We start from the raw sequence: 15420 nt of genomic DNA, 5'->3' as shown, positions 1-15420 counted from the left end.
AGTTGTTTTAAAATTCATGCTTACTTTTTTACTTTTGTTCTTTAGTCGAAGAAAAAAGGACTGAGTGCAGAGGAAAAAAGAACTCGCATGATGGAAATATTTTTTGAGACGGTAAGTCATTTCCCTTGAGATTTTTGGTGTTTTGTACAATTTTCATATTTATTATGTCATCCAATGTTAGCTGCACCTTCTTCATTAGAGATCAATACTGGGAACCAAAATTTCCTCAAGAATAAAGTTCCCCAAACATCTGTGGTTCCTGTGAACTACAGAGTATAATAAATCATATCTCACTGTAGGTTGACATAAAATTCTTATATCCAGAGTGTCCTGCACATTGGCATTAGAATTATCTTTCTGAAGCATATATTTGATTGTGTCTTCTTTCTGTCTGAAAATAATAATAATAATCAAAATAGCTCAGATTTACTGAGTGCTTACTAGGTGCCAAGCACCATTCCAAGCACTTTGCATAAATTATCTCATCTCATTATTACTAACCCTATGAAGTAGATACTATTGTTGCCATCTTCATTTAACATGTGAGGACACCTGAGTCACAGAGAACCTAAGAAACTAACCCTGGATCTCAAAAAAATAGATGTGATAGTAACAGGATTCAGACTCAGGGAGGATCACCTGACTTGAGAGGCATCTCTAAATACTGCCTCTTTGCATTTATAAATTTGTCTATTGTGTAACACACATATGATGATGGTATATAGCTCCGCTTAATTTAGTCCAGGTACTTGTGCCTGCCATTAACAGAAATTATGTTTGAAGTTTTCACTCCTCATGGCAGAGTCAGGATTTAACCCCAGACACCTGACTCTGGAGCCTAGTCTCTTCACTATGTTGTTATATAGTGGCTTTTCTTTGCCTCCAGGTTAAAGTCCAAACAAATCTTTGACTTACCAAAAATATTAACTTCATATGACTTAGCCTGCTACTTGGCAGGATCTTCCAAGCCCAGTCCGGCCCAAACATGCTGGCTAATTTGGTTATATATAAATACAAAGAAGATGGGAAAAACTGGTAAAATAAAATATTAAATAAATAAAATCCCTTTTTGTATTAATAATGTAGTTTCTCAGTAATGCTAGCAAAATATTCTTGGGAATTTTTTAACTATTTGCCTTCCAAGTGCAATCTTACTATTTCTAAAGTCATTGGCAATTCAGAACAGAGATATCATATTAATAGTAATGCTATGATTAGGAAAATAAATTGATAAAGTTTTATATGTGAGGATCATGACAATCTGTTCTGTTTAGTTGTGTTATTTTTCTGGTCTCAGAGCAAGAAAAGTAGATTTAATTTCTATCAGGCAATGGAAAGATGAAGGTACTAGCTGGGGATTTGTTTTTCTTCTTTACAATAGTGTTCATTTTCTTAAAAGTCAAAATTTACTATTTTGAATTTCCCTCAATTAATAATATCATAACAGTAGTGACTGTGTTACTAGTGAGTATTCACAGCTTAAAGAAGTTGAGTAATCAGTGAGGGTTTTTTTTTACTTTTTTATTATAAAATATATACAAAGCAAAATTTTCATAGCACACTTCAGTAGGTCTTTACAGAGCAGATCCCAGAGTATGTCATGGGCTACCATTCCATCCTTTCATGTTTTTCCTTCTAGCTGCTTCAAACCACTGGCGGCTAGAAGAAATATTAATATAGTGATTTAGCAGCCATACTCGGTTGTTAATTCCCATTTTCTCTGTTATACCTCCTCCTTCTCCTTTAATCCTTCTCCCATTCTATAGGATCTTTGAGGAATGCCTGTTCTGACTTTCTCATGTTGAGAAAGGGTGTCCACACTGAAGGATAGGGAGATGTAATTAATTGTTAACCCTGGAGAAGATAGTCCCTCTGGGTTTCAGGATTTATCTGACCTAGGAACCCTCTGGGATTTAATTATATGTTCCAGGAACGTAAACCTAGTGCATGAAACCTTTATAGAGCCTCAATTTGAGCTCTAGGTGTTTTAAGAGACAATAGGAGTGATGTCCATTGGAGTTTAGCAGACCATGATAATTAGCACTGTCTAACTGAAGGTTGCATAAGAGCAGCCTCCAGAATAGCCTCTTGACTCCATTTGATCTCTCTTGGCCATTGATGCCTTATTTTATTACACTCCTTTCCCCCCTTTTGAACAGGAAGGCATTGTCGATCCCACAGTGCCCAGGGCCTAACTCAGGCCTGGAGTCATGCCCCAAGTCATCATGGAGATTTTCTCCTCTGAATGGATTGTACCACCTAACAGGGAGGGCAATGATTTTCCTTGCAGAGCTGGGCTTAGAGAGAGAGAGAGAGAGAGGCCACATCTGAGCAACAAATGTCTCATTATGCATGATATTAGCTTCTCCCCTACAGTAATAAGTTTCATAAGAGCAAGCTTCAAACTCTAGAGCTTGGTCTATTTTGGGGGGAGTCCCAAATGGGTGGAAGGGTACTCAGGGTTTCCTAAATGGGAAAGTTTAATAGTTCCATATGAATATATATATATTTCCCCCCTTCAGATCCTCAAGGGACTCTACCAATATTTTTTAATTATCAGCCCACCATAGTCTAAAATATATCTTCGCGCTACATCAAGCAGTAGAGAATTACAAGGCCTCATTCGTATTCTAAACTCCAGGAGTCTGGACTGTCTAGATGAGCTATCTAGAGAGGTTGATTCAGACTATGTGTTATAGAAATTTAGGTTCTAGACATAATAAACCTTGCTGCCTTTGATCTCATACAACAGCTGAAGGTCTAGAGTCCATATATTGTCATCTTTTACCCTGTTTCTAAGTTACCTTAGAACCAGTCATATTGCCTTTGTTTTAAACTCTAATTGAGGCCTGATCTGTTTCTCAATTACCTCAGCTGTTATTTATATATATATAGCTACGCTAACCTTCAGGTCTGCAGCACTCCATTTCTGAGACCCGGTTGTCACAGAGCTACTAAAGATTTCAGGGAAATACCATCTGATACACATATAACGCAGTGTCTCAGAATCCAGAAAAATATCCACAACTTCAGATCAATTGTGGCTACTATAACGGCCCACAATCCGGGCCCTTTTCTTTATTTATGAGTATTTTCTGAAAGAGACCTTTGCATATTTGTTCGTTTGTTTCTGGACCATTCTGCACAGCCCATTGTCCCCAAGGTTTATTCAGTTCATTGTGTGCCCCTCAACATTCCTCTTTTTTGTAGCCACACCAAATTCCATCATATAAATCAGTGAGTTTTTATGTAAAGCTAGGGATTGTTTTAATTAAAAATGAATAACTTTCAGTCAGTTCATATGCTCCCTTTTCTACTTTACAGCCTAATCAATTTATATTCATTTATTCACTTATTAAACCAGTTTTTTTTTATGGAGTTGAAAAGTATAACAAATTTGGGGAAAGTAATGGAGATTTCTTATTTATTAGTAAATAATTTTTTTTAATTTTTTAGTTTTTTTTTTTACAGTTCAATTTGTAGTCTATTTCAATACATTCAAACTTATTTGCCTCCCATTTTTTGACATTTTCATAAGAGAACAGCACATCATTAATAAAACAAAGCAAATCAGACTGACAGTCTAAGCCTTAGTAAAATATTGTAGTATTTTTAGTTTATATAACAACCAAGGACAAAATCAGATATTATTTGATTAATGGCTTCTTCAATTTTACCATACTTTTAATGGAGAAATTGAATGCTGACATTTTTAAACAACAGCTAAACAGTATGCCTTTAAAAAATGTTAAAAGCTTTTATTTGCAAATTTACTTGTTTTTTTGTTCAATACAAATAACATGCTTCTTAAATAATCTCATTCTTTTCACTTTGTGTCTATAAAAATAAAATTGTCCATAACATTCCTAAGTTCTTTCTAGGAAATAAGGAAGACATTTCTAAGTTTTCCAAATGAAGCAATTAAGATTTTTATATAGTAAAACATAATTGAGTCATAAGGCTACAATCAATGGCACAAAACATATATGTAGATGATAAAACATGCTTGATGTTAGGTAAGGAATCAGTACTACTATATTAGTAACAAGTCATACAGAAAAGTAGAATTCATAGTCACAGTTTTATAGAAAAGTGGCAGTAGTTAATATTTGTACCCTGCTTTATTAGTTATGAAACTAAAATTGGCTTGTTACAAATCTAACAGCAGGGAAAGGGATGGCCCTTCATAGGCAGTAATCATGGGAGGAGTGAGTTTTATTGGCACCTGAGCTTCGCTTTTCCTCTCTGGGTTCCTCTCAATTGTTAGGGAACCTGGACCCTGAAGGAACTCTAAGTGGCGGAAGTGGCAGCAAACATTCCCTCAGAGGAGGAAGCTCTGTCCCCAAAAGGGTAAGGACTGAGCACGGGGCAACAGCTGCATTTGTAAATAATTACTCTATTTTTTCATGAATGAAATATGGTGTATCCAGAATCCAGATCATGTCAAAAGATGACACACATTAAACACAAGTCCTTCAACAATTCAAAGCACATCAACAGTGTGGTTCAACATGGGATCAGCAATGCCTTCCTGACCAAAAGGGGTAAAAGAAGTTTAATGAAATAAGGTATCGGTGGCCAAGAGAGTGCAATAGAATTGAGAGGCAATTCTGGAGGCTACTCTTATGCAAGGTTCAGCTAGATATTGCTAATTGCCACGGTTTAGCAAACGCCAACCAATCAGACTCCTCTTAACCTTGGAACACCTAGTGCTGTATCTGATCATCTACAAAAGTTTATGCACTAAATTTACCTTCTAGAAACCTACAACCTCCAGATGGTTCCTAGGCCAAATAAGTTCTAAAACCCAAAGGGGCCAGCCTCCATGAATATCAACTAATTCCATCCATCTGTCCTATATTGTTGACACCACTTTTCAACAATGAAGTTAGAATAGATATAGCCCTAAAAATTGGGAGAAGGTTCAAAGGAAAGAAAGAGTTGTAATAGAGAAGATTGGAGTTAACAAATTAGTATGACTGTGGAATCATTATATTGATATTTCTTTTACTCTCTGATGTTTTGGAATAATATGAAATTGTAGAAGTGTAACCCATACCAAACTTTGAAATCTGTTCTATAACTACTTGTTATAGTGTACTTTGAATTTTATTGCTTTTTTGTATGTATATTATATTTCACAATAAAAAAAACATTTTAAAAATAAAAAAAATTTAAAATGAGGGGAGATAAAGGGTATGGGATGTTTGGGGATTACTTTTATATTTTTATTTCTTTTTTTGGAATAATGAAAATATTCTGAAATTGAGTGTGGTAATGAATGTGTAACTATATGATAATACTCTGAGCCATTGATTCTATGCTTTGGATAGACTATATGACGTGAATATATCTGAAAATTGCATTAGAAAAAAAAAACAACAATGTGGTTCAGAGAGTAAAGAATAATAGTCAAGTAAATCTGAGCTCTGAGTTTTTACGACAGTGTTGTTCCTGGCAAGTTCAGTTCCCTTGGCCAGTTCATTTATTTTTTCTAGGCTTCACTTTCTTAGACTAAAAGATAAATTTGGACTGAGTAATTCGTCCGATTATTTATCACAAAGACCAAAAATAATTACTTATTCATTCTTCATTACATAATTTCTACCATTAAATTTTACTTTAAATGTCTGGTTTACAATTCCTGTTGTGTCGTTTATTAACTCTGTGATATTGAGCAAAGATATAACCTCTTTCAGTCTTAATTTCCTTGTCTGTGTGAAATGAAGGTGATGATAACCACCTCATAGAGCAAAATACAAATCTAGGCACCCAAATAGTTGCTTTTGTATTTCCAGCAATGTTTGATAAAAATTACAAGAAAATCAGGGTTTTGTTATAGATTTTGACTTTTTACACTCTTTTTAAAGAATTATGTCACAGAAACATTTTTATGGTATAATGTTAAATAGAAAATGTGGAATATAAAACAGTACAATGCAGAATAATCACAAATGTTAGGAATGGTAGGATTACAGTGCATTTTTTTTTACACTTTATTTTCTGTTTTCTACAATGAACATATATTACCTTTATAATCAAATTTGAAAGCCAACAAACAAAGCACGACGTACCATGTTAACAGTAACCATAAATGGGCCATCCATGAAGTTTAGAAATCTTTTCAAAAACAGTCATGAACTACAACCTATACCAAAATCTGTTCTATAACTATTTGTTGCAGTGTACTTTGAAATTTATTGTTTTTTTTGTATATATGTTATGTTTCACAATAAAAAATATTAAATAGCAAAAAAAAAAAAAAAATGAGACTGCCACAAAGATAAAATGGTAAAAACCTTCAGGTACTTTTTGAGTCACAAAATAGGTCTCCAATAGACATTTGTTGAGTTTTCTAAAAATTACCTCAGCAAAAACTTAAATGAGTAGCTTTCTGTGGGCACACAGGTATCTTTGGATTGACCATATACTCAGAAAATTTTATTTATGTATATGTTTTTGAACCTACTTAGGAGCAGTATAACTCACTGGTTGAGAAATCTGGAGTCTGTTTTATCAAATAGCTTTGTGACGTTGAGCAAGTTACATCTACTAAAACAGGTGATAATAATACCCAGCTCGCAGTGTTGGCATTAAGGATTAAATGAGATAATCTATGAAAAGCATTAATATAAACATTACAATATCAAGTTCATTGTAAGACTTAATCAGTTGTTACCTTGTATAACTGTGAGTCCTCCATGGTATCATAAATATTTATAGCTTTTTTCTTTTTTTGGTGGGGGGGCGGGATAGGGGGGTGCATGGGCCAGGAATCAAGCCTGAGTCTCTTGCATGGCAAGTGAGCAGTTTATAGCTTTTTTAAAGAGCTAGAAACTTCTTGTTCATCTTTTCCTTTATTATTTCTGTTTTAATGCTAGAGAGTCTAAGAACTGAGATTTCCTTGAAATATTTGCTCTGTCTACTTAAATGACAGCACAATAGTTCTGAGGCTACTTCTTTGTCAGCCCATTTAGTTATACGGCAACCCCAGTATGTCTGGGAGTCTTTCTCGATGATGACATGTAGGCAGATGTCTCAATGAGTTCATGTTCCTTTTCTGTGGAATGTGAAACATTTACAAATACATTTGATTAATTGATTTTTCTAATGCATTAGAGGCCTAAAGCCAGTAAGTTACTGTGTTTTCTCTAAGATCCTAAAGTTTTGTTTTATCTTCAGTGTATTTCCAGACATTCAAAATTTATCTCATACTGTCCCTAAGTCCAGTGACTTAGTATTTTCCCTTAATTTAGTAAATTTTAGGTATTATGAGATGAAGTTTTTCTTTTTTCCTCCAGTATTTTATTATGAAAAATTTCAACTATACAGCAAAGAAAAAAACATTTTACAATGATCTTCCATATACCCACACCTCGATTATACCATTAGCATTTCACTGTACTTGCTTTATCATAGATATCTATCCACTTGTTTATCTACCCATCAGTTTATCTTTTTTATATACCCGTGTACCAGCCCTTTGTTAAGAATATGTTTTGTGAATATTTTCTTCTAGCCAGTACTTGTTTCAATTTTTTAATGGTATCTTTGGATGAGCAGAAGTTTTAAATTTTTATAAAAAATTAATTTCCATCTTATTGAAGCATTTTCAAGTTTCTTTTGGAAGAAATATATTCAAGAATTTCATAACAATAATTCTGTCCTAATTACTGAAAACTCGTAGTCTTTTCAGATATCTCACTTTTGTCATCCAAGTTCATTGCACATATTCCACCTATTCTTACTACCAGAAGATAGGAGTGTTCTACGCAGATCTTTCTCTATGAGTTGAAATATTCTACATATGTCTCTTCCCATGACATTTTGTACTGTATATGGTGGACATGCAATATGTATAGGTAAATGATTGATAAGCATCCATAAATTGTATAATTTTCCTTTTGTTTAGGTATAGCTCTTCCGTGAAACCTTAAATGAAAATAAGTCACGGCCATTATCTATTTTGCCTTTAGTTAGAAATAATAAATCTGTTAAGTATGATATAGGATAAACAAAGTATTGTTTGTGTTTTCTTAAAGTCAAAGTGTCAGAAAAGCTGATTATCTCATGTAAATAAATGATGCACCATAACTAGTTTTATACTTTGGTGGGAAGGTGTTCTTATACTCTGATCTTCAAGTATTTAAAGTACTTGTAGAATTGTAGGTTTGTGCAAAAATCTGTCCATTTTAAGTTCTATGGGAGGAATTGGATTAGACAATTGCAGTTTCATCTCACTCTCTAACATGCCTAGATTCTATTGCACTGTTCATTTCCAAGTGTAGGGTGCATGGGTGTTTCAGTGGTAGAATGCTCACGTTTCACACAGGAGACCCGGGATCAATTCCCAGACCATATACCCAAAAAAACCAAAACGCTTATTTCCAAGCCTAGTTTTTAAAATATTAGATTTTATGTTATATTATGTTTTATAGCTAATATAATGAGCATAATTTTTAGAGAGTTTTAAAAAATCTTTATTGTTAAAACATTTCAGTCATGTAAAAAAAGAGAAAATAGTATGATGACTCCATATATTCGTCATATAGATTCAACAAATTACTCAGAATGAACATGATTTTTTAATATGTTTTATTAACCTGGTACCTAGATATACAATAGAGAATAAGTACATCTTTAAATTTTTTTTTAACCCTTTTAAACAGAAAGATGTATTTCAATTGAAAGACATGGAGAAGATTGCGCCCAAAGAAAAAGGCATTAGTAAGTATGGAAGATGTGCTGAAGTATCTGGGGAAATATCAGTCATCTTTTCTGCAACAACCTTTTACTTTGTGGAAAACAAATTTCTAGAGATAAAAAATGTTTGTAGAAGTTCCTACATCTTGTCTATGGGCCATGGCCATGATTCTTGTGTTTGGAGTATCTTCTCTAGGAAAACTGAAATGGAATACATATACATACACATACATACATATATATACTTGCACAATAAGCACACATTAATTTATTTGTGGATATAGTTTGTTTCAGAAGAAGTAAAACTTAACCATGAATGTCCTAGTATTTGTTACATATGACTTTGTGTCTTTAATGGTAGTTTCCTAGGACTGCAGTAACAAATTACACAGATTTGGTGGTTTAAAACAACCAAAATTTATTCTCTCACTTCTGGAAGCCGGAAGTCTAAAATCAAGGTGTCGGCAGGGTTGGTTCCTTCTGAAGGCTTTTAGGAAGAATCCATGTCATGCCTCTTTTCTAGCTTCTGGTGGCTGCCCACAGTTATTGGAGTTCCTTGGCTTGTAAACTGCATTATTACAGTCCCTGCCTCCTCAGCACATGACCTTCCCCTCTCTGTATCTGTGTCTTCTACCTTCTGTCTCTAACAAGGATATCTAGTTTTAGCTTCCCAGCTGCCATGACAAATACACAATGGGTTGGCTTAACAACAGGAATTTGTTGGTTAATGGTTTCAAGGGCTAGAAAGCTTGTTCCCTCTCATAGTTGATAGAATTCTGGCTGGCCAGCAACCCTGGTTTCCTTGGCTTTCCTGCCTTGTGGTGATGTCCTCTTCATCCTCTTCTGGGTTCTGTTGACTTCCAACTTCTGAGTCTTCCTTGTGGCTTTCTCATCCTGAAGCCTCCAGTAATAAGATTAAGGCCCAACTTCATTCAGTTGGTCCACACCTTAACTAAGAATAACCTCTTTAAACTGTCCTATTTATAATGGGTTAACATTCACAGGAATGGATTAATAATAAGAATGTGTTTTTGTTCTGGGAGGCATAAGGCAACCTACCACATGTGACACACCCTAAATCCAGGCTGATCTCATCTTAAGATCCTTCATTACATAGGCAAAGACACTTTTTCCAGATCAGGTCATATTCTCAGGTTCTGGATTATTAGGTCTAGGATATTTCTTGAATATCCAAGGGTTGTGAAGAAACCTTTTATTCTTTTTCTTTAAGTTGTGTATGTTTATTTTTCAATTGTTGAAAACTATAGAATAATATAATGAAGAAAATAAAAGTTCATAATCCCTCTATTCTGAAATAGCCAGTTAACATTTGGTATCTTATTTCTATGTTCTATTTGTCTTTATATATTTATATAAATAATCATTTATATATGTATATATACACACACACATGCGTTTATATATCTGTCCATCTCTCTGAAAGGGAACTTATGCTAATAAACATGTTTTTTTTTTGTTTTTTAAATAATATTGTATCATTTATATTTAACGCTGTCATTGATTAAAAAGCAAAAAAGATCTGCACCATATGTATCTCCTAATATTTCATTCTACAACCACCTACCATACCATAATTTACTTATCCTTTTACCATTTATTGAACGTATAGGTTGTTTCTAATTTTGCTGCTAAAATAATATTGTAATTAACATGCAGCCCATAAATTTTTCTCCATAAATCCAATTGCTTCATTAGGAAATCACCACAGAAATAGAATAGAAAGTAGATATTTGTGTAGTTATTAGGCTTTTTATATGTGTTCTCAAATTGCCTTCCAGAAAGATAATACTGATTTGTCATACTCACATTCATTTCTCAGAACTGTGCTTTTATTTTTAGAATTCTTTGACATCTAATAGATTTTTAAAATGGCTTTCCATTTCAATTTCTCCTTCACTAGTGGGGTTGAATGTTTTTCACATTGTGTCTATTTTTTTTTAAACTTTTTTGTTGTTGTATAATATAGCATATATACAAAGCAAAGAAAGAAAAAAGCAATAGTTTTCAATGTACTCTTCAACAAGTAGTTACAGGACACATCCCAGTGTTTGTCATGGGCTACCATACTACTATCATCTCAGATTTTTCCTTCTAACTGCTCCAGAATATAGGCTAGATGAAATAAATATTTTTTTATCATCACAATCAACTTTTTTTTGTGAAAAATAACATATATACAAAAAAGCAATAAATTTCAAAGCACAGCAGCACAATTAGTTTTACAACAGATTTCAGAGTTTGGGTTACAATTCCACAGTTTTAGGTTTTAACTTCTAGCTGCTCTAAGATACTGGAGACTAAAAGAAATACCAATATAATGATTCAGCAATCATATTCGTTTGTTAAATCCTACCTTTTCTGTATAACTCCACCATCACTTTTGATCTTTCTGTCCCACTGTTTAAAGGTATTTGGGCTATGCCATTTTAACTTTTTCATGTTGAAAGGGGCCATCAATAATAATGGAATACGGAGATGAAACTAGCTGATGTTCTGGAGAGGCTGGGCCCTTCTCCAGGACTTATCTGGTCCAGGGACCCATCTGGAGATTGTGGGTTTCTGGAAAGTTACCCTAGTGCATAAAACCTTTGTAGAATCCTATATTATATTGCCGTAGGTGTTATTTGGAATTGGCTGGAATGGTTTTGTTTGGGGTTTGGCAAGTTATGATACATAGCAATGTCTAACTGAAGCTTGCTTAAGTGACTTTCAGAGTTGCCTCTTGACTCTATTTGAACTCTCTCAGCCACTGTTCCTTTATTAGTTATGCTTCTTTTCCCTCATTTGGAGTGTTGATTTTATTTATTAACTCTTTAATTTTTAATGATTTTATCATTTTTTTAATCTGTAAGAAAAATGAAAATGGACATTTAACTATGGATGAATTTCTTGATATGGTTTTATTTCAAATGAAATAAGAATTATACTGATGTCAAATATTTGTTTTTTTTCTAATTTTTATTAATTGAAAAATTAAATTAATTAAAAAAATTACAAGAAACAAACATTCCCAACACATACACTCAGCAATTCACACTATCATCACATAGTTGCATATTCATCATCATGATCATTTCCCAGAACATTAGCATCAATTCAGAAAAAGAAATAAAAAGACAACAGAAAAGTATAACAAACAGAAAAAAAAATTTTACAGGCCATACCCCTTACTGATCCCTTTCATTGATCACTAGCATTTCAAACTAAATCTGTTTTAACATTTGTTCCCCCTATTATTTATTTTTATTCCATGTGTTCCTCTCATCTCTTGACAAGGTAGATAAAAGGAGCATCAGACACAAGGTTTTCACAATCACACATCACATTGGGAAAGCTATATCATTATATAATCATCCTCAAGAAACATGGCTACTGGAACACAGCTCTACATTTTCAGGCAGTTCCCTCCAGCCTCTCTATTACATCTTGGATAACAAGGTGATATCTACTTAATGCATAAGAATAACCTCCAGGATAACCTCTTGACTCTCTTCGGAATCTCTCAGCCATTGACACTTTGTCTCATTTCACTCTTCCCCCTTTTGGTAGAGAAGGTTTTCTCAATCCCTTGATGCTGGGTCTCAGCTCATTCTAGAGTTTTTCTCAATCCCTTGATGCTGAATCTCAGCTCATTCTGGGATTTCTGTCCCATCCTGCCAGGAAGGTCCACACCCCTGGTAGTCGTGTCCCACGTAGACGGGGGTGGGTGGTGAGTCTGCTTGCTGTGTTGGCTGGAGAGAGAGGCCACATCTGAGCAACAAAAGAGGTTCTCTTGGGAGTGACTTTTAGGCTTAATTTTAAGTGGGCTTGACCTATCCCCTGTCGGGTTAAGTTTCATATGAACAAACCCCAAGACTGGGGGCTCAGCCTATAGCTTTGGTTGTCCACACTACTTGTGAGAATATCAAGAATTCAACTTGGGGAAGTTGAGTTTTCCCCTGTTCTCACCATTCCCCAAAGGGGACTTTGCAAATACTTTTCCACTCACTGATCAAATCACTCTGGTATTCATCAGGGCATCACCTGGACAAACCAACAAACTCTCATGTCCTATACAAAGTTCCATGTACTTATGATGTTCAATCAACTATCTACATAAGTTATATTAGGAGATGCACTAGTCAAAGTATAGATTTGTACCAAATAAACGTTTTTTGCTTTAGTCTCACACATTAGTTGAAATTTTTAAATATTAAGTACCATCTATTTTCAGCATACTGCAGTAATGACGTTCTTTTGTTCTTCCTCGTGCAAAAACATTTTTAAAATTTGTACATTTAATCACTATCATTATACACTCTAGGCATTCCTAGATTACACCATCTCGATCTTTATCATCTATCTTTCTTTGTGATTTCATTTATGCCCCAGCCCTCCTCCCTCTATCATTCTCGTATGCAGCTTCATTCAGTGTTTTAACATAATTGTATTACAGTTAGGTAATATTGTGATGTCCATTTCTGAGTTTTTATATTCAGTCCTGTTGCACAATCTGTATCCCTTCAGCTCCAATTACCCAATATCTTACCCTATTTCTATCTCCTGATGGTCTCTGTTACCAAGGAAATATTCCAAGTTTATTCACTAATGTCAGTTCATATCAGTGAGACCATACAGTATTTGTCCTTTTGTTTCTGGCTAATCACACTCAGCATAATGTCCTTAAGGTCCATTCATGTTGTTACATACTTCATAACTTTATTCTGTCTTACAGCTGCATAATATTCCATCTTATGTAAATGTCACAGTTTGTTTAGCCAACTGTCTGTTGATGGACATTTTGGCTGTTTCCGTCTCTTGGTAATTGTTAATAATGCTGCTGTTAACATTGGTGTGTAAATGTCCATTTGTGTCCTTGGCCTCGTGTCCTTTGAGTAGAGACAGCATATAGATGGGTCCTGTTTTTTAATCCATTCTGCCAGACTATGTCTTTTGATTGGAGAGTTTAATCCATTAACATTCAGTGTTATTACTGCATGGGTAGTACTTTCTTCTACTATTTTGCCTTCTGGATTTTATGTCATATCTCATTTTCCTTCTTTTTACCTTTACTCATAGTCTTCCTTTCTACACTCTTCTCCACACCTCTCTCTTCTGTATTCGTATCTGTCTCTAGTGTTCCCTTTAGTATTTCTTGCAGAGCTGGTCTCTTGGTCACAAATTCTCTCAGTGATTTTTTGTTTGAAAATATTTTAATTTCTCCCTCATTTTTGAAGGACAATTTTGCTGGATATAGAATTCTTGATTGGCAGTTTTTTTCTTTTAATAATTTAAATATATTATCCCACTGTCTTCTCGCCTCCATGGTTTCTGCTGAGAGATCTGCCCATAGTCTTATTGGGTTTCCCTTGTATGTGATGGATTGCTTTTCTCTTGCTGCTTTCAAGATCCTCTCTTTCTCTTTGACCTCTGACATTCTGATTATTAAATGTCTTGGAGTATGTCTATTTGGATCTGTTCTCTTTGGGGTACACTGCACTTCTTGGATCTGTAATTTTAAGTCTTTAATAAGAGTTGGGAAGTTTTCAGTGATAATTTCCTCCATTAGTTTTTCTCTTCCTTTTCCCATCTCTTCTCCTTCTGGGACACCCACAACACGTATATTCATGCGCTTCATATTGTCTTTCAATTCCCTGAGTTCCTGCTCATATTTTTCCAATTTTTTTCCTACAGTTTCTGTATCTTGTCGGATTTCAGATGTTCCGTCCTCCAGTTCAGAAATCCTATGTTCTGTCTCTTGAAATCTACCATTGTAGGTTTCCATTGTTTTTTTCATCTCTTCTACTGTGTCTGTCATTCCCATAAGTTCTGGATTTGTTTTTTCAGACTTTCAGTTTCTTCTTTTTGTTCTTTCCTTGCCTTCTTTATATCCTCCCTCAATTCATTGGTTCGGTTTTTGATGAGGTTTTCCATGTCTGTTTGTACATTCTGAATTAATTGTTTCAGCTCCTGTATGTCCTTTGAATTGTTTGTTTGTTCCTTTGACTGGGCCATATCTTCAATTTTCCTAGTGTGATTTGTTATTTTTTGCTGGCATCTAGGCATTTAATTACCTTAATTAGTTTATTCTAGAGATTGCTTTCACTTCTTTTATCTAGGGTTTTCTTGCTGGATGAATTTGTTGTCTGTCTGTTCTTTGACATTCCGATCAGCTTTATCTGGACCTTTAGCTTAAGTTTTGTTTAACAGAGGATAATTTTTCACTTCTTGTTTTCTTGTTTCTTGCCATGCTTGTGTGGTGCCTTTCCCCCACACACCCTTAGGAGGGTCTACTTAGATATTATATACCCCAGCCAGATTTTCCCAGACCAAACTGGCCTCCTATCAGGAGGAAAGAGTCACCTGCGTCGGTTTTCTCTGAGAGTGAGACTCAGCAGGTTGAGTTTCCTATGAAGTCTCTGGACTCTGTTTTTCTTATCCTGCCCAGTATGTGGCACTTGTCTGACTGCAGGTCCCACCAGCATAAGATGATGTGGTACCTTTGACTTTGGCAGACCTCCCTACTGGGGGCGTGGTGGAGACAGAGGAGAGGTTGTTGGCTGGTTTTAATGGCTTCAAATTACCAAGCCCTGGTGTCTGAATTCCTTGATGGAGGGATTCCACCTGGGTGGGGCTTCACCCCTTCCCTGGGGAAGTCACAAGCTCCAGATAAGCCCCCAAAAGAGCTCACTTCTGCCTATGCCTGGGGCAGTTGCA

The 15420-nt window shown here is 34.9% G+C and overlaps 1 protein-coding gene across 2 annotated transcripts in view; it reads left to right on the top strand.

Annotated features, from left to right (window-relative positions):
• Positions 1 to 15420, top strand: part of MND1 (meiotic nuclear divisions 1) — a 126143-nt gene that overhangs the window by 28106 nt on the left and 82617 nt on the right. For both annotated transcript variants that reach the window (XM_077139577.1, XM_077139576.1), the window contains exons 2-3: positions 46 to 111; positions 8670 to 8727. In XM_077139577.1, coding sequence (XP_076995692.1) covers positions 46 to 111; positions 8670 to 8727 — 124 coding nt within the window. The remainder of the gene's footprint in view (positions 1 to 45; positions 112 to 8669; positions 8728 to 15420) is intronic.

This window comes from Tamandua tetradactyla, chromosome 22 (genome assembly GCF_023851605.1).
Source record: "Tamandua tetradactyla isolate mTamTet1 chromosome 22, mTamTet1.pri, whole genome shotgun sequence".
Classification (NCBI taxonomy): domain Eukaryota; kingdom Metazoa; phylum Chordata; class Mammalia; order Pilosa; family Myrmecophagidae; genus Tamandua; species Tamandua tetradactyla.
Note: the sequence above shows the minus strand (reverse complement) of the source record. Positions and strands in the feature narration are given on the sequence as shown.